The sequence below is a fragment of the Dermacentor andersoni genome, chromosome 9 (genome assembly GCF_023375885.2).
Source record: "Dermacentor andersoni chromosome 9, qqDerAnde1_hic_scaffold, whole genome shotgun sequence".
Taxonomy (NCBI): domain Eukaryota; kingdom Metazoa; phylum Arthropoda; class Arachnida; order Ixodida; family Ixodidae; genus Dermacentor; species Dermacentor andersoni.
The window spans coordinates 20,116,254-20,136,724 of NC_092822.1; the positions used below are offsets into that span (position 1 = coordinate 20,116,254).

The following is a 20,471-nucleotide window of genomic DNA, read 5'->3' on the forward strand; positions in this document are numbered from 1 at the left end:
GAAATGTAGTTCTAACAGACACGCCACAGCAAAAGCCCTTTTCCCAAATTAGTTGATAATAGGTTCAAGTTATGTTAGTCTGAATACTAATTAGGTATTTTCTTCAAAGAGTGCAGCATGCGATATACTTCAGAGCCCCCCTAGTCCTAAAAAAAAGTTTGAGACACCGTCACTCGTGATGAAAGCATGTGTATGCTGTGTCCGTGTGCTATAGAATCTCGTGCGCAATCAATCAATCAATCAATCAATCAATCAATCAATCAATCAATCAATCAATCAATCAATCAATCAATCAATCAATCAATCAATCAATCAATCAATCAATCAATCAATCAATCAATTTATTTCCTTAAAAAAGGAGGAGTACAGGACTAAAAGCAGGACTAAAAGCTCACTCTGCATCCGGGCTGCCAGCGTCATGGACATATTAAGAATGAACGTTTGAGCGCAGTGGGGTCATGCGGGGACCCAGGGGGCCTGGGAGGTCCCAAATTCCTTTGCGAAATAAAGTTTTTTCCTCCTTCCTTCCTCCTGCATCCGTGAAGGGTCGTTAATGTGCACACAGTGCCTGCTACGCGAGGATTTCTTCGTCCGCCCTCAGGAGAATGCGGCTACCAGGGCCGGGATCTGAACCTGCGAACTGTGGTTCTGCAGCACAATGCCGTATGACCACTGAACTTCCACTGAGGCGGATAAAATTTCTTCATACCTGGGTCTGTTGTCTGTTAAGCTCTATAATATTATCCCGCTTCCGCGCCACCTTGGCGTTAAGGTGCTCGAAATGCCCCCCTGTTGTTCTGTCTGCACCATTCATAAGGTCCCACTCCTCCGGGTATCATCACCTCTTCGGTTACCGAGTGATCAGGATCAAGGCATAACGAGAAACTTGGCTGGTTCGCGGGAACCACACCTCTGATAACCGAATGGGTAGGCGGCGGGTTCGAGCAGTGGTTGTGAGGATGCACCACACAAACCTCGTCTCGAGGTGGACCCGCCGCCCGGCAGGAACTGTGGACCTACTGTTGTGACCCAGGTTGCGGCAAGTGCCATCCGCGGAAGCACTTGTTCAGGTCGGAGACTCTCCCCGCCAATAACGATGGGGTCGCAGGCGCACTGCTTTCAAGGTACATCCCGGAGCAGGAGGCAGAGGTGGACAGAGAAGGGGTGTTGAATGCAGGGCGGCAATGCCCGCAACTGGCCGCTACTTATAGGGCCGAGGTGGAGCTGCGATAAGGCATTGTCCGCAACTGACCGGTGTTTAAGGTCGAGGTAGAGTTGCGGTAGCGACTGCAGACGGTTGGCGGGAGAGGATCAACACGGTCCTGCTGTAATGTTATTTAGTTAGTCTTTTTTGGTTCCTGGCAACTTGGGGCACTGCATTTGTGCCACTTGTCAATGGAACTTTTTGATGCCAACTTGGGCCACTGCCGCTTGCGTCTGCAAGCCGAGTTCAAACTGCAGGCTTCTTACTGTTTACCTATTGTCAAGTTAACGGAGGCTGCTCCGTTAACTTGAATATAGGTACGGCAGTGCCATGGGACGCTTTGTCCAAATGCAATGCGTCTGACATTTTCTTTTTTGCCTCGCGTGCGTGTTTTCGTCCAAGTAAAATGATAAATGACAATGATTATTTCGCTACCGTCGCTTTACGTCTGCAGTTTAGTCTTAGAACATGGTAGGTCGCTGAAGTGTTAGCTTTGCGTGCTCACTGGTAGATATCTTGTGCCACAAGGTGTCGCACGGTTCAGCCGTACTGGGGCCTTCTCGGCGCTTCACAAGCAGCGCGCCATTTGTGCTCATTCGGTTGTTAGAAGTGATACATTAAACGAGTAATTTTTATATATTATCTTTCATGCTTTTCAGCCTCTTGAGCTTTGTGGTTATATATAACCAGGTAACGAATAATTGTGTATTTTTTTTTACAAGTAGGGTTACTTTTCTGCGATGCCTTGTTAGTACATGATAATGGTCAGTACTAGGAGGAACCAAAAAGCGCGTTGTTCTGAGTGCGAGCGTTCGTACGCATTGGAAGAAACGTGGTTTGAGTCAGCACGCGAAGCAACCAGGGTAGTATTTCTTTATCTGTGGGATGTGTGTAACTACGGCCCTGACTAGACCGTCTAGAGCGGGGGAAGGATGAGTTAGCTAAGCGGATTCGGAAGTTAGAAGACACATTCAAGAGTGAGTAGAAGCACGGAAAGGTGGTAGAAGATAAGCTAGCCAACGTAGAAATGAAGCTGAGGGCCACCATTCCTCAAAGCAACGGTGAATGCTTCGGCCCCGAATGCGGCTGGCTCCGAAGCGAGAACAGGTAAGGCAGCCGAAACCCCCCGGCTGGAAACCAGTGACGGACACGTCAGTTTGTCAATGTTTTGCAACCTGTTTGAACTCTTTCCTTTACAGCCACTAAAATGCTCGTTAGCGCATCTACAGTTCTGTATTACGCGGTATTTAATGTATTTGTTTGTTATCTCTTTATTGCATCTACTACTTACTCTCAATTTAACTTAATGGTTATATGCTTATAATATTGCTTATAATGTTGCTATAATATTGCTTATTATTTAGCGGCTAACTCTTGTTTATTTTTTTTTCTTACATTGATTAACAACAGCTCCCACTGACAGTTTTATTATGTGACCTCTTTCTGAGCTTGCGACATCTAGGGGGTATTCTGTAAGAGTCCACCTAGTGGACAGTCCATTTCGGCCGCTGCTGATTGGCCGCTCGTCAATTCCTCTCTCGTAGAGCTGCATCCAATCAGTAGTAGCCGAAGTGGACAGTCCACTAGGTTCACTCTTACAGAATACTGCCCAGTTCACACATATTCGGTATAACAATATGATTTAATAAACCTTCAAAGCTTTCAAATACCTGATGAGAAAAGGTTTGAGTTAGATGAATTATATCTATGATCAAGTGAGCTCTCTTAAACGCAGCTCGCTCTCGCTAGTATCGACAGATGTACTGTCGAGATAAATATGCCTCTACGAATACCGAACTCCGATTTCGTTATGCGTGACGCGACAACAGCGACCTCTGTGCACGCGAAATATGCACGATCGTATAATTCCTTCTTTCCTCTGCACATCGATACCAAACTAGCACGTGTGTTTAGTTACGGTTGAAGACATATAAGCACTATTACTATTACATCCTTTTTTTGTTATATATATTTAACGCTAATGTTGGTTTTTAACATGCAACCCTCCTCTGGGGTTCCGCGTGTGAAAACTACGATATGATTATAAGACACTGCGTAGCGGGTGACTCCCGATTAACCCTGAACACGTGGAGTTCTTTGACGTGCACTGAAATCCAAGTACAAGGTCCGTTCTTGCATTTCGCCGCCATTGAAGTGCGCGTCCAGAATTCGGCGGTGGCTCATGTGATACTCAAAAACGTCTTCAGTGTCACCGTAAGCGGCGTGCAATCCCATGAAATGTTTATGTTTATGCACCGCAGAGGGCCACCGCTACGTGGAGGTACATCCCGTCACGCACAATATAAGCCGAAATGCAGACAGCGGCTCGTGCGACTGCGCACAATCGAATAAAATAAAGAATTTATTAAATATGATCCACTATTCAATTAACACCTCGGCGTGCGCGGAATGGGAAGTGGCTGGCGACGACCGACCTTGTCATCGCCAGCACCTTGCAGCCTGTCCGTGCAAAAAAGCTACACAATTTTAATTTTGGCCTTCCATATGTCACGCCTTATAACCAGAAAAGTACAGTAGTTGCTTGACTATCAGGCTACCAACAATACAGATACAGGTGCTGCGAATGGTCAGAGCATTCAAAGAAACAAGCACCACGACCCAAAGAACGAAACCGCCTTTATATTTATAACAATGCAAGTGAAGACAAAAGAGGAGGACTCGCCATGGTTGCTTAGCGGATATGGCATTGCGCTGCTAAGCACTAGGTGGAGAGATCAAAACCCGGCCGTGGCTGCCGCATTTCGATGGGGGCGAAATGGAAAAACGCCAGTGTACTGTCCATTAGGTGGACCAAATTAGTCTTGGGTCCTGCATTACGGCCTGCCTCGTAATCATATCGTATAGTTCTGGCAAGTAAAACCGCACAACGTTTTTTTTTTTTTTTTTTTACGAAAGGTGACGTGCAACCTATCTCTCAGGCTTCGTAAGAAGTAAATCTATTTTTTGATCGTTATTTAGTAGGAAAATGCTAAAATCGGGACTTTTGGCTGTACCGACTGGGTCAAGTCGGGACACGGGAAATTCACTCAAAAATTGGGATTGTACCGCTGAATTCTGAATGGTTCGCCGCCCTAGTGAGAGCCCCCTACTCCCTGCTCCCTTCCCTTCGAGCAAAGGGAGACATTAAGCACTGGTCGTAACAAACTGGTCTTGAGCATTTAGAGAGAACAATGTGTTACTTGGTTGTTGTAGACACACATCCATTTTTTTCCCAGTCGTCATCATAATGTTCATCATGCTGTTTGTCCCATTTCTTCTTTACCCTGCGCCGAGTAGCAGGGAAGAGCCAAATTTTTTTTATTTCGTGAGATTTGCGGCGAGGCATAATTTATCAAGTATATCAAGAAAAGAAGAGCGAACCAGCTCCGGCCCATCCACACCACGTTTCCAATCATAAGTTATCTCTGTCTCTCGCGACGTAACCTAAATGTCCGCTGGCCTTATACCACTCCTCGTTATCCAGCGACGCACCTGACGAGGCATCACGTGACATTCGCACCTCATCGGAGACTAGGGAATTGACGACTGGAGGCAGCGCGCGTAGACGCTCGAGTTTCCGCCGCTACTCGGCCATGCGAGATCGGATCTTAGGAAGGGGCGTCGTCAAGCTGTTGCCGCAGTGTCCTGTTCCTCCCCGCCCCTTCACTTCCGCGCACGTCTGCAGTCCACGTTGAGAGCAGACGACGCCAGGTGGCAGAGTATATGGTACACGGCTGAAGCGACCACCAAATTAATATTCCCGTACTGATAAGCTTAAGCTTAGTTTCAACATGAAGGCACCGCAAAGCGGAAAGTGCGGAGAGTTGGGAGAAATAGCCTCGACAGTTTCTGTCTTTTTTTGTTGTTGTTTATAAGTACGGTAATCCAACCGAGACCAAAAGTTCATGGAGAACATAGAGACTTGGAACAGTGGCTGAACAGTAAAATCCTCAACCAGCTTTTTTTGGCAACAGGTCTTGTCTGTCAAACCCTGCGCCGTCAAGCCTTGCGAAAGACCTGTCTCTTTGTCAAAACGTTGGACCACGCTGAGGACTCTCTTGTTCGGCCAAAATTTTCCTGTATAGGTCTGCCCAACAGGTCACACCAAATGGGTTTATTCGTACGAGGTCGATGGTGCGTTATAGTTAAATTAGTTAAATGCTAAGTATGCTTTCCCTTTAAGAGTGGACCATACCGCATACTTCGAGATCGTCATTTTTTCTTAAGAAACAGAAGTTTGGGAAGAGTGCGTCACACGTAACAAACGTGTTGCGCGATTCCGGCGTTTTGTCTGAGCGTCGTTTCATGTATACGCTCGAAATCGATTTTCGATTCGCCTGCACTTCTATAGACTCCTTGGCACACGCGCATTTCTGCGTCCACACACCGCGGGAATGTAGCCACCGAGGACGACATCGAACCCGGGACTTCGTGCTCATCAGCGCAACGTCATATAGCCACTGAGCAGCCTTGGCGGGCTTATTGAAATACGAAGTTCCGACCCATTGACGAAAGTTATCCAAGTTTGCTGGTTCTGACAGACGCAGGCGACCTATTCAGTGGAAGATACGGTATAGAGCGCGGGAACCACTGAAACCGAAGACAGACGACCGAACGCCTCCTGTGGGACGTCGACGATGTCTTTCAGCAGTGCCCTGAGGCGTAATACGGTCGTTCTTTCCTCGGCGGGACGCCAGCTGAACAGGCCTCGATGGAAGTACACAACTCGCTCGTTTACCTTGCTCTGTTTATCGGCACTGTCCTGGCTGCGCGAAACGGTAAGCAGGCGCATTTTTGTCTCGACAACGACATGTTTACAATGGCGCTCGCCGTGGCTCCTTTAGAACCCATTCATCAGCGAAGACGTCCGACGCTGCTTTGCGAGTAGTCGTTGCAAGAAAGCGCATGACTTCAACGACGACGATGACTACGAGAACGTATTCGTTTATTTTTATACTCGTTAATTTTCGCACAATGAAAGGCGCAAGAAAGAACAGCACGTACCAGAAACACATATACAGGTATTTCGCGCGGGTTTAATTGTGCGTTATGTCACGAAAATGAAGGGAAAATAAAGAAAACAAATTGGTACAGCACCGTCATCGTCGTCGTGGTTGTTGTGTAGTCATCGTCCCGAAGGTGCCATCGTTGCCCGTCATGATGAAATGTTCCCCATCATGCATGGCGTTACCGTTATCGTTGTCGGGACGTTGTCTTCGCCATTGGGTCAACTGCTGCTGTTTACAGTCGTACTTAAGGCTTTCATTTGAGTGTGTTATTTACATTCTTTTTATTCACGACACCTTATAGACCCATTGAAAGGTATTGACTAACGGGGATAACATAATATACAAAGTAGAAAAAAAAAATGTTGACATCAGATACAAAGGTGACATAGGTAGTACATACAAAGGTTGCAGAGTTACAGTACGCAGAAACATTATTACACAATATTAGGAGTACAGCGCATTCTGGTTAGTGCCATATGTTTCGCGGTTTGATGTAAATGCTACGTGGTCCGGAAGATCGTTCCAATGTTCAGTAGCCCGGAGCAATGCAGATGCGTTAAATGCTGGCGTTTGACGACCATGTATGCACTTGAAACTGGGCGTATAGTGAAGACGTCGTCACCTGCATTCGAGTGAATGAAGTGGCAGCGGGTGAGACTTGTAGTTGTAAACGTACCTGTGTATAAGACATAAAACACTTATAGCACGGCGACTTACCAATAGATGAAGTGAAACGTTTTGTTTTATTCGCGTAATGCTACAATGACGGTCGTACTCACGCGAGATGATTCTGGCTGCTCTATTCTGGGGAGGTATTCTGTAAGAGTCCACCTAGTGGACGGTCTATTTCGGCCGTTCCTGATTGGCTAAGGCCGCTCGTATACTCCTCGCTCGTACAACTGCATCCAATCAGAAGCGGCCGGAATGGACAGTCCACTAAGTGGACTCTTACAGAATACCCGCCCCCCCCCCCCCCCCCCGAACAGTTTCCAACATGCGGATGAGGTAATGTTGATACGGATCGTACACTAGTAATGCATTTGTAGCTTTTGTAAGCGGATAAGGTGTACCAATTAGTGCATGTTACTTTTAGTTTCTTATGTATAAGCTATTATTTGTAGCAGATGCAGTGGGCAATGCACTGCATAAAGTTAGCACCAAAACACTCTCGAAATGTCAACGAATACGTAATAACAGAACCATTGGAAGTGAGGCAACCGATATCGTAGACGACGCTGGGCACGTCAGGGGTGATGAATGGCAAAGTTACAAGTGTGTGCCGTAGTTAGGTGCACTGTGGAAAGGTACATTAAATTTATCTTAATTGTACTTTGGAACTTAATAATGTTATTCAACCGTAAGTTGTTTCAGAACTGTCGGGCGTAACAATATACGCATGGTATCAATTAAGTCTAATTGAAGGGAATGCGCACGATTGAGAAATTTCGATGTCACAGATACTTTGGGAATGCCTTAAAATATCAATTTCGGGCGACTTCATTTTCTTTTATGGTGGTCGACGAACTAATACGTTTACCGTATTCGAGTCACTGACGCGCATCAAAAGATAACACTTCGTAAAAATAAAGTGAGCATTGGCAGCAACGTGCCGGAATATTTTAGAGCTTTAGATACATTAGGGAGGAAGTCTTGAAAGTGCCATTGGTGCTTTTAAAACGCTCCTCGTAGTAGAATTGCTGCTGCTAGCAGAAGGATTAACGTTTCTTTTTTTACTTTAAACGCTTAAGAATTGCACGAGAGATTTTCTACGCGTAGAGGCAACTATCGAAAGTATATTTCAAGTTAACAAGTGTTAACTTGAGAGTTGGTCGTAGCTGTCGCGCGCTCAATGCTCGCCCTCGGCACGTCGCGTAGCAACTGGTGGGTGTCCAAGCGATGCGGAGAAGTTCCACAGGAAGCGAGAACACTTCTTTTCGTGGAGAATGCTTCTGGGCTAAAACAAGAAATGCGCTTGGTCGCCTGAGCCCTCCTTTCATCAAAATCTGGTCCGCTTGATTTCGGGTTTGTACTTGGCGAGGTCACGGAAGAGTGCGGGGTGTATGATTTTTTTTAAAATCTGTGTGCATGCAAGACAGGGTGAAAAGTTCATGGAGCAAGTGATCTGAGAGCAGACAGAATGTTTAAAACATGCTACTTGTATTGCTGTACGGAGCCTACCTAGTGGCTGTATTGTTTCAGCGGCTACAAGCTGAAACTGAGCTGGTATTCGACTTTATGACGGTGCCCTGAATTTTGACCCTGCCTGTAGGTATTGTTGTGCTTGTGAGTCTGTGTGTATTTGGGTGGGGGGGGGGGCATTGTTTGCGTGTACGCGTTTGTGTGCATGTGTTTGCCTATGTGCGTGCTTGGTGCGCTTGTTTAAGTATCTGTGTTGTGCGCGTTCAACAATAGTCCCAAAATGCCGGCCTGTATGTCGCAAGCGACAGCCGCAAAACAAAAAAAAGAAAGAAACGTGCTGTTATTGTTCGCAGGAAACGATAATGACGGAAGCTACGAGCACACTGCCCAGCGCCTTCGGCGGCTACTCTTTCAAGAGAGGAACTACGACGCGACGTCCAGGCCCACGAACTCCACCTCCGAGCCGACCGTCATAAAGGCGTCCGTTGTGTTCAAAAGCATCATGCACGTCGTAAGAAAGCATTACTTAACAAAAGGGTCCCATGTGATGGATTTCAGATGGATGGCCCGAAAACTAGATACGCCGCCACACCGGTGGTCCATTATGGACCTGGACTTTAGGCTGCAGACTTGCCCGTCATGTCCCATGCCTCTCTTCTTTCTCGTCATCGTCAGTGACATTCATTCATTCATTCCTTCATTCATTCATTCATTCATTCATTTAAATAACTTTATTGAGTGCCGTGCGATTTGGTGGGGTGGGCCTGGACCCCGCCTAGGTTTCGGCCAAGGGTTGTCACACATCTTGTTCAACTTTCTTTCCCTCTGCCTCTTTTCCTGGCCTGGAGTAGCTGTATAGACTAATGAGCCTCAGGCTGACCTCTTCTGCTTGTCATACTGTCACGTTGCAGTGACGTGGAAGGATCTAACGCTGCCAAGGCCATACGTGCGGTGCAGGCTGCTATTGTACCCGTAATAACATCACCGGACTTTTCTCTCTCTCTCTCTTTATGGATATGGATGATGGAACAGCTGTGTGTAGAGTCAGAGCTAAAGAGAACGCCGACGGGACAGGGACACAAAGACAGGACAACGGCACCATCAATGTCCTGTTCACGCTCTCTGAAAGGGACGCTTTAGCTGCCCCCCCCCCCCCTTCCCCCCTTACTTTTGCTAGTTTCTGGCTGCTGCTGTTTTGTACAGTACAAACATGTTCCATAGAGACTATTGGCTACCGTACTACTCCCTATCATACTACCGCACTGAAGAAAATGCGAAGTACGAGTTCGTTCGGTCCATCGCCTCCAGACGTAAGCGGACGTCCGTGATGTCATATTAAATGGTACTTGTGTGACAGGCTTCCTCCTCGCTTTCCTCCCTTTAGTGCGCAAGACTGAGCCGCCATCGCCAGCTCATCCTCGCACGCTTACATTCGCACATGCAATATACGGCGCGTGGCCTTGGACTCCCTTGGACTTTATATGGAACCTCACGGCGACGGCGACACCAGAAACGCTCCTGGAGTGTCCGTATAATCGCCACCGCAATGAAAAACTTTCGGTGCACTCAGCAACTTGTGGTGGTAGTATCAAGGTCATTAACGGAATATTGAAATAGTGGCTTCAGTATATTGGATTTGGATGAAAGCATTTGCACAGAGTAGATAGAAAGTTACACTAACCTTCATCTATTGCCCGCATTGCATTAGGTGCAATGTTCAACAATAGTTATGGGTCGCCGAGGAGAATCTGACTGCCGAAAAAAGTGGCTCACACACACAAAAAAAAAGGAAATAGAGGAAGCGGTAGAGGACGTAGTGCGCCAAGAGTGGAAAGAATCAGAACTGAGGGACTATGCATATACGACGACATGGGACAATGAAATGAAAATATAGGCGGAAAATTATTTACCCTGTTGTCTATTTATGGAATAGTACTGTTTACTTATAATGTAGAAATAATTATGAATGTCAATTGGTTGGCGATAATCTTCGCATTCATAATAAAGAAACAGGAAATAGGAAGGGTAAGAAAAGACAAAACGCTACCTGCAGGAGCCGAACCCATAACCTCCCAATGATTCGAGCAGTCCACTTTCTTGGGTATTTACGTGCATGTATCCCTCTCTCTAAGCCAGCCTTAGCAGTGTTAGTCAGCGTCACTGGAAAGTTAAGCATTAAATTCTTGGGTTTTAGGGGCCAAACCATGATATGATTATGAGACACGCCGTAGTGGGGAACTACAGAACAATTTGGACCACCTGGGGTTCATTAACGTGCCCCTAAATCTAAGTACACGGGACCTTTCGTATTCCGCCCCCATCGAAATGCGGCCACCGTGGCCGGGATGCGATCCCGCGACCTCGTGCTAGCAGCCCTACACCATAGGCCACTAAAAATTCATGTGCTCGGCTACCATCTGTGAAAGGGGCGGGTGTGTGTGTGTGTTTTCTTCAATTTCAATTTCAATTTTCTTTCAAGTAAATGAATGACGTTTATCGCCACTCTAATTGCCATCAGTAATTTATTGTGCAGGTCAATGAAAACAAGATAGTTCATGCCACCAATGATTTCAATAGCCTTATTTTCTCTTGCAGCAGCGCGCGAAGCTGAACAGCCCAATAAAATACACTTGTCTCATTTTCAGAGGGGTGAAAGCGACTGGTTTACGGGTGTCCTGTGGCTGGGTGTGGTAAGTGGTCTCCTACATTTGCTCATTTTATTTATTTATTTACAAGCGAAACGTTACCTGTACGCAAGAATAAAGGATGTACGGCAGAACCATGGCGGCTGGATGCCATATATGTTTTTTATAGGCAAATCTACAAATCTACAAATTTTCTATGACAGCGTAGGGCTATACATATCTTTATGTGCGTTTAAAGTATGTATAAATTAATCATGACGTCTGAAGAACATATATCTATTCATATGAACAAATAGAATGAAATGTGATAATATCGGCCGAAAAGTCCCGTATTTGTACATTAAAAAAAGTATGGCTTAGGTATCTTAGGCATTTTAGGTATTTTAGGTACAACTTAGGCATTTCTTCTAACGATCTGTAAATAATGAGCTACGACCGATCACATATTCAACATCTAACCTGATGATTTATAGTGCCACCAGATTCGCTCATAATAACAATTTTTTTACCGAAAGAGAACTACAAATGCACTTACTATGGACAGACCAACAAGAAGGTTTAGTCTATCTGCATTTTTTTTTCTTTCATGACTGCTCTTATACAAACACGTATAAATTCTTGTATTTTTTTCATATCTATGCAATTTCTCTCTTACGCTTGCTTGCCTTTTTACTAAAACCTTGTTATTTTTGTAAATAATTTGTTATTTTGTTCTCTTAGAGTTTTTTTCCACAATTTACAGTATCTTATTGATATGCTACTGTTGCATCGAGTTGTTAACTATCAAAATTGTCTTTTCGCAGGAGGTCCTGAGGCAGTCGTTGACTGTGGGACCTCCTTCTGTATGCAACATAGTTGTAATGTGACCAAATTTTTAGATAATAAATTATGATTCTGACGAAAAAAGCAAGCGAAAACTGCAAAATGGGATCTTTCGTCAGGCCTGCTCATTCGTGGACGTTGCTCGTTGCATGCTGCAGTTCTGGCACGACCACCGGTTGACTTGGAACAAGGAGGAATACGACGACATCGTGTACCTCGATGTTCACAAGAGCCAAATATGGTCGCCCGAAGTGGACCTTCTCAACGTGTAAGTTTTAGGGATGGGCGAAAAAGTGATAATTTCTAATCCAGTCTAATACAAACATGCAAAAAATACATACATCAAGTGTGGAGTCCAATACAAAAAGGAAAGATATTACAAGAAGTCTGATTTATTTTCTTTCAGTACAGGATGACGACAAATTAAAGCCAGCTGAACTCAACAGCTTGTGAATTAGGAAGGCCTGAGGATAATCGTTGATCTCTTAAAACTGGCAGTCAAAGCGGCTGGTTGACAATGAGAAGGAACCTTATTTTGTTTTTGTTTTCATGACTCTAGCAATTGTGATACCACCGTATATTAAGCCATAAACAAAAATTCGAAGAAATTGAATATCAAATTCACGAATCGAATGCCGCGATTGAAAACCAAAATCTTGTTTTTACATTCGAAGTTTTCAACATTCCCACGTATAAGATTAGTGCGCAACTGCATGTTTAAGTTTCTTTTAGCAGCAAAAAAAAAAAGGGGGGGGGGGGAGGGGGACGTCTACGTTTCTTCAAGAAAACGCGAATAGCGTTTTATTGGGCAAACCAAATAACAAGCTTCAGATATATCATGGTGTTTTACAACGCAACGAAATAAGCTGGTTATGCATGAAATGTGGCGCAATGGACGGCTTCGGATTAATTTCTAACGCCTACGGTTCCCTAAAGGGCACTAAGGACTCGGTAAGCGAGCGTGTATGCGTTCCACTCCCATCAGTATGCGCTATCTTTAACCGTGAATAAAATGTGATACCTCAGAAGCACAACACGTTATTCGTTGCGCGTCTATAAACATCTGTTCAGGCTACAGCCGCTTGTGCTACTGTCCTGTGCGGCGACGGTATGCGGTAACAGTGACCGACTGTGATTGTATGTCTATGCTCCTTTCTTTCTTTATCACTTTACCTCCCTCTACCCTCTCTCCCCGGCTCAGGGTAGCAAACGGTATCTTCCTATTTGGTTAACCTCCCTGCATTTCCTCCTTTCCTATCTGGTTAACCTCCCTGCGTGCTACCTCGCTTCCGCGCAAGTTTACTGCACCGCCTCTTGCCGTAGGGATGGCTTTTACTAAAGCTGACTCATTGCTTATTGAAATGGCATCACGCCCAGTCATGGCAGCACACGTGGAACACCGAAGAGACGCTACAACACGTCTAAGCACTTGCCTAAGATTGCCTCGCCTACTTGTCTTACCCCCTCTGCCCTCTTGAAGAAACCCTACCTGTATATACGTATCAGCATATGTCGCCTTGAAAGAGACAGATTTACTTCTCGAAACGTTGGCCGCTTTTACCTTGTTCTCGTTTGTTCATCGTCTTGAATTTCCATCTCCCGCCATTCCCGTGCTTTCCTGAATTACAACACTCCTTGTGTTTTTGTCCTCTTAACGACCGTATAGAGCCATCTTTTCCAGGCTGTGCTAAACCGACTGGATTAGAGCCATGTTCAGAGGCAAATGCTCTGGGATCATAAGATTGTGCGACGAAAGCTCACGGAGCAGTGCAGGCACTGCTATGAATTCAGAAGTTGGCTGGACTCGGTGATTAATTCTAGGCGTGGTGGGCAGCTAGTCCTCCCTCACCTTTTTTTCTTTTCTGCCCTTAATTCAATTCAATCCAGGTTTTATTTATGCATAAGAATGTCCAGGAGCTGTAAAAGTAAAGCCAAACGAACCTGACGGGGTCCTGAGCCCTGGTGAAACCATTAACCACTGTTAAGCCCCCTTGTTGAGTAGCCAAGTGGACGTGCAATCGTGAGCGACAGGACCGAGAACACCGAATTTGTTTTTCGATCAAAATAAGGCGAGCACTTGCCTAGGTTGCAAGAAACAAACGCTATTATTGACGCTTCAGGACAGCCACAGGTTTCTTGTCAACGATGAAAAGCAACGCGAAAGACCCGAGTAGCTGCCCCGAAAGTTCAATTATACGTTTTGTTTCTTTCACCATTATAAGCGAGTGTTCGTTTTAATCACGCACGTCCCTCACCCGACGCACTTTAATTGTACATTTCGACTACGAAGTCGTCTGTAAGCGAGGATTATTCTTATTCAGTGCGAACTGAAATCAAATAACTCGTAAGAACTAGATTTTCATTTGACCATTAAGGCCTCGTCAAATTGGCGATTGACAGAGGTGGCATCATCGATCGTGACTGCAGCGACCAAGAAGCGATTACCGGTGACCGGCGTTCACACTAGCGAGCGAGGCCAGCCCTTCATCACACTGAAATGTCTCGAGATTGCCGTTCACATCAAAGCGTACCTCCATTAGTGCGTAAAATTTGGCGTCGGCGTATACACACGTCCCGTTCCTGCGCATCTGATTGGCTCAGCAGCTTTGCGACTGCTGTCGCGCCACCGAATAACTGAACAGTGAGCGACTGGCCCAAAACAGTCGCGTTTCCACCAAAGCGACCAAAGCGACCAAAGCGACCAAAGCGACCAAAGCGATCATTTGTGGCCATTTACGACCATGTGCGACCGACTCGGTTGCGGGACTCTACCAGTCTTCCAAGTGAATGAGTCCTCAGTCTCATCGAACACTCTTATGCGTGACATGCGTGCTTAGCAGGTGCCACCTTTTGAAAACAAATTGGCTGTTCTTTTTCACATTGCTCACAACTGTGTGTCCGGTTGACATCCCTACATTCAATTGCTATCTCGCTCTCTCTCTTTCTCTCCCGCACACACTCTTCCAGACTAACATTGCCTTTTTCTGCAGAGTGAGCCAAGATTTCGACTCGTGGATCGATTGGCTCACCATAGATTACAATGGCACGGTTTGGGCCTATTCCACTGCCAAGTTCAAGTTACCCTGCCCCGTCGGTGGTGGAAAGTTCCAGACCGACGAGCAGGTATTTATAGACATTGCTTTGAAGGAAGCCCCTTAAAGAAAGTGCCACGGAAAAACTAAAGGATAGCTTAATTGTCAGGTATTATTATTAATTTTGTAGTAGCATTATCGAATTTTTTATGGTACTTATTTTGTGGCTGTTTATATATATATATATATATATATATATATATATATATATATATATATATATATATATATATATATATATATATATATATATATATATATATATATATCTTTTGAGTGGCATTCGTTGTTTTGTTCACGGATTTGAAATCTTGCATCGCAGTATTTGTGCCGCCTTGTTCGTCTATCTCTCCCGCCTCGTTGTGCGAAGTTACCTTGTGTTTTATTGATTGTAAAGTGATATTTTTCATAATTGTCCCTTAGTTTTAATGTTTTCCCTCCCCTCGAGGTATACCCAATCGTGCTCTCGATTTACTTATTTTTCCCTTACTTATGTTCTCTTGCAGATATTTAATAAAAGAAGGTTTTTATTCATGCGCCAGTACTAGGACCTCATGATTATTTCTTGGCACGTTAAATAGAAAACTGATAATCATTATTACGTACTTTCTCCATGGCCTTGTTGCAGCAGTCACTCTCCTATGGGTCAAAACAAATTTAAGTAGTATTCTGCCTGCAATGCCATAATTCAGAGTTCCTTCCCTGTGCTTTGTGCATGTGTAGGTAACCAATTTGTATGATTAACTTCCTTTTACGCCCACATCCTCGTTTTATTTTTCCCTGTTTGTTTCTCTCCCTCAAATTGTTTTGTCTAGCACGTTTGTATTTTGCGTACATAGTGTCTTGTGTATCACTATTGAAGTGCACCAGTACCAAGGCTCTGTGGCTGTTCCTGGGCACTATAGTAAGCCCTTGATTGATTGATTGATTGATTGATTGATTGATTGATTGATTGATTGATTGATTGATTGATGACCAAGAGTTCAAGAACTGGAAAAATGTAGGCTGGCCAATGACACCGTAAAAGTCTAAATGGTTACGTACTGTTCAGGAAGTAGAGGAGGGCAATAGAGATAGAAACAAGGAAGGGTAAGAAGGAAAAAGGAACGAGTGAACAAAAGTCAGCACAGGCCATATTAATTAAAGAGCAATAGCTGTTTGAGTTGCGCTAGAAAATTTCGCTTCAGTACTAGAAAAATGTTCACTCTTTGTTATAAGGTTTGTCTAGCGAGAAGACGAAGGCTGGAAACGGCGCCCTGAAGATCCGGAATTGTCTTTCAGGAGGAAATCCTTTTCCCTATTCTCAACATTGCCCTTTTGCGCTGGTCAGTATAAATGCCCGCTCTCAGTTCAGCTTCGGGGGCCACTTGCAGGTCTGCACCATTCGCATGGCGTCAGACACGTACGGCAGTAACGAGGTGACGCTGGTGGAAGGCAAATTCTGGGTAGAGCTCCAGACAGCCGGCAACACGGAGTGGGACCTCACCAAGATGTCCTACGCCAATCACACGGAATTCAATAGGTGAGTGCACTCATTACAAAGGAGTAGGAGGAGCAAATAACTTTGTTGTGTGCCCTGCGAGTTGGTGGGGAGGGCTGAAGGCCTTGCCTAGGTGACGGTCAGGAGTTCGTGGCTCCTGGTGGCTTCCTCGGCCCCTTCTGGGCAGCCCATAGTTGATCCTCGAGGGCGGGGCCTCCCAGCGCGGCCTCCAAGCGCGTGCGAAGGCTGTTGCTAGAGGCCGCGTTCTCGGTATTGTTACATATCCCTCGGCATTCCCGTAACATATGCCCCAGAGTGGCTCTGCATTCACATGTGTTGCATTTGTCCGTTCTATATATATCCAGATATATGATGTGCATTACAAAGAAGAAAAAAGAAAAAGTTTCGTGGTTCTTAAATAACGGTACTGACATGTACAGATTAGATTAGATTATGGAGTTTTTTACGTGCCATGACCGCGATCTGATTATGAGGCACGCCGTAGTGAGAGACTCTGGAAATTTGGAACAGCCTGGGGCTGTTCAACGTGCCGCCTTGTCTAAGTACCCGGGTGCTTTCGCACTTCGCCCCCATCGAAATGCGGCCGCCCTGGCCGGGATTTAATCCCGCGACCTTGTGCTTAGCACCCCAACACCATGGCTGCCATGAACCGCGGCGGGTTCTGACATCTACAGAAAAGCACCAACATTCTAGAGTTTCCTCCCATTGCTTGATATTCTTCAGCTGCACATTTATGTACACATTCTAGAAATGATGTTGATGAATTAACTGCCGTTGGTGTGCACGTTACATCATGTCTATGCAGGAATGTGTCGTTTCATTGGTCAGCCCGGTTGTGTAGAGTAGCTTTCCGGGTGAATAGACAGACAGGCAGACAAACTTTTATTTGCATCATTAAGATGATATTTGGTACGCAAACAAAAAGCCTTACACAGGCTTGACGAGGGTCTAAGCCTCTTACAAAAAAAAATGACTTATATGGACATACATAATAATAACTACAAAGTAGGAAATTATGCAGCAATAAGAACCAAAAAAAATCCAGCAGGATAAACAATTAAAAGAAAAGTATCTTACAAACTCATCTCCAAGGTAGATTATACAGGCAAAAGTCAACAATATTCACTGTCTTAAAGGACAGACAGAACCATTGCATGAATTTAATAAAAAGGATATTCGATAAGAAAGCGTCTGTCTACCATATTTCATACGTATTTTTGGTTTAAACCAATTCCAGTTGGTGAATTTTATATGTACGTTTTATGCTTTCGCTTGGGTAGCTTAAGAAGGCATACATTAGGCATAAATCATTAGAATGCAGAATCTCCCTCTCTCTCTCTAAATATATAATCTATTCAAGGATGTCGATCCGAAATGATCGTAAAGGTGTGTGTGTGTGTGTGTGTGCTTTCTTTTCTTGTCATTGCTTTCCTGTGCTATTTATGTCCTTTCTGTCTGCTGAGTGACTACGAAATACCGAAGAAAAACCGGCAGTGGAATATGGAAACATTTGCAGTATAAATACTGTGTTATAAACGGTATACAAAAGGGGATAACAGCGTAAGCAGTGTGAATCAACCTAGTGTTTTCCCTACTGAAACATACTTATTGAATGCGCTTCACGTTGACGCTGCGCATCATCTTGGAGTGATGTTACTCCACAGGTCGCTGTACTAACCACATAAATGTAACGTACCGAGGACGCGAAGGCCGTCTTTGTCAAAGATAAGTCGATCTGCCAAAACTTCGTGCAGTCTGTCCGAAGCACTCCAATCTGGTTCAGCGACATTTGTGCGCGGTGTAGTTCTATCTATTGGCCCTAGCATCTTGCCTCCGGGATAGTAACGATTACTACTGTTCCCTGGACTTTCTCGAGGCAGGTCCTTCCTGGACGTGTCGTTCCACTTGCGGAGGTTCGCGAAACGCCACCGCTACGCCGTCAACGTACCACTGGTGGCCGTGACGCTGGTGATGCTCTCTGCCTTCTGGATGCCGCCAGGTTCGGACCGCAGGCTTACGCTCGTCGGGCTGAACTTCCTGGTGGTCGCGATAATGCTGGACAGGACGACGACGCTCCTCGGGCTGTCGGTGGCGACGTCGAACACATGTGAGGACATGGTTGGTTTTGTGACATCAAAACACAACCATAACCCTCCCTCCCCACACCCACACCCGCGCACTCGCTCGAATAGACGTATTACTGTGTTGTTTCCCTATACTCACAGCGACTGGCATATCGACCAGTCCCCGCATTTTACGAATAAAGGTACGAAGTAAAGTCCATATTTCGTGCATTTCAAGAAAGGAAACATATCACTCGCTATAGTAGGTGTCGAAGAACCTAACGCGACATTGTTCTCTCATAGACATTGTTCTACTGTAAAAACGTTTCTTGGCCAATCCCCTACGGACGGCATGCGCCACTTGTGCAGAGGAATAACAGCAGTGAGGTCGTATTCGGTTGGATGCCATACACTTAGGGAGAGGACAGGAGAAATACAGATAATAAAATGGAAAGATAAATAGAATGACGAAGATGCAGTCAGTGTGGACATACTTGCATAATAATATCCTCTGACAATCACTGGATTTAGTACAGCACAGTCACCTGTAAAGAACACGAATGTGCTTTTCTCGCCTTCGAACATTCATGCAAGAGTGCCTAGGCCGAGCTTCAGCGATATTTTCGCTGCAGAGGCGTCTGCCACTCAAGCAGCTGAGACTAATAGTTCGCAGAGCACATCGTTGATTGTTGACGGATGGACAGTGGCCCGCAGGGTTCTCTGTTGTCTCCTCACACCCGCAAAAGTTGCGCGCAGCGCTGTTGGACATTTCGATGAGAAATAATGAGCTTTTAACGCCTTCAGTAGCGCCAATACACCCACATCAGGCTATAAACGATTATTTTTCTCTCTCTCACAGTCCTCTTCCTGGGTACGGTGGCGGTCGTGCAAGTGGTCACTGCAGCCGGAAACATTTTCGCTCTGAACCTGCTGTCGTCTAGGACAGGCGTCAAAGTTCCAGACGTCCTACACCGCGCCCTGTCTGGAACAGCCGGAACTGTTCTTTGCCTAAACATCCCCGAGCAAGAGACGTCGGTGCGACCACGAGATGTGATGCACCCATTGACATTCGACGACAGTCAAGATCGAAGACGGCGGTGGCTTCTATTGGCACAAGCCGTAGACCGGCTGCTGTTCATCGTGTTCGGATTCACGGCTATCGGTCTCTTGGCGTGAGCCATCAGTTTGTTCACAAGAGAGAAGTTGCATCGGCTCCGCAAACTTGAGCCGATATGAACGCCGGTAAACCTTACTGGTGGGCCATTTGCTAACGGTCGTCCTGTCTTCCTTTCATTGTGTTTGGGTAGATGGCCCACTGAGATTTCAAATTTATTATGTATCGCAGACACACGCACAAACACACACACACGCAGACACGCACACACGTACCACAACTACGCGAAATGCAAGAGAAATATAGGTATCCTGAACTCCGAATTTAATACTTAGGTGTCCCCGGGCAACCTACACTGTCAGCCGCCATACATTTGTTGCCGGAAATTAAAAAAAAATGTTATTGGGTTTTACGTGCAGAAACACGATATAATTACGAGACACGTTGTAGTGGGGAACTCCAAGTTAATTTTGACCCCCTGGGTTCTGTAACGTGCACCCAAGGCACAGTACACGGGTGTTTTTACATTTCGTGCCGATCGAAATGCGGCCGCAGCGGCCGGTATTCGATCCCGTCACCTCGCGTTTAGCAGCGCAACACCAAAGCCACTAGGCCACCACTGCGGGTACATTTTTTACGGAGCTTGATTGCAATTCTTCCTCACAAACGCGGCTTGCGAGCCACGTTTACAATTAAGCCTCGGTACACTCTTCGTAGGGATCACTGACTGTTCGGTACATTAAACTCCTCTCAATGAAAGCAGTCATCGACGAGGTTAGCTAGAACGTAATCAACGAACACTGTCAAGGTCCATTGGTTGAGAGTCAAATGCATCAGGCACTTAAAGTGACGGACGGGTCCACGGGCACTTGTCGGTGGTTC

At 45.5% G+C, this 20,471-nt stretch overlaps 1 protein-coding gene across 2 annotated transcripts; it reads left to right on the forward strand.

Annotated features, from left to right (window-relative positions):
* Positions 1–5,563: 5,563 nt before the first annotated feature.
* LOC126527181 (acetylcholine receptor subunit alpha-type acr-16-like) lies at positions 5,564–19,980 on the forward strand. 2 transcript variants are annotated; one of them, XM_050174933.3, is made up of 8 exons: positions 5,564–5,982; positions 8,706–8,863; positions 10,998–11,042; positions 11,978–12,087; positions 14,810–14,942; positions 16,285–16,433; positions 18,293–18,519; positions 19,335–19,980. In XM_050174933.3, the coding sequence occupies exons 1-8, from the start codon at positions 5,916–5,918 to the stop codon at positions 19,649–19,651; spliced, it is 1,206 nt and encodes a 401-aa protein (XP_050030890.1). In that variant the 5' UTR covers positions 5,564–5,915; the 3' UTR covers positions 19,652–19,980. The 2 variants fall into 2 exon arrangements, with proteins under 2 accessions (XP_050030890.1, XP_054924355.1); XM_055068380.2 differs by lacking the exon at positions 5,564–5,982 and having other exon boundaries at positions 8,098–8,863.
* Positions 19,981–20,471: the final 491 nt, after the last annotated feature.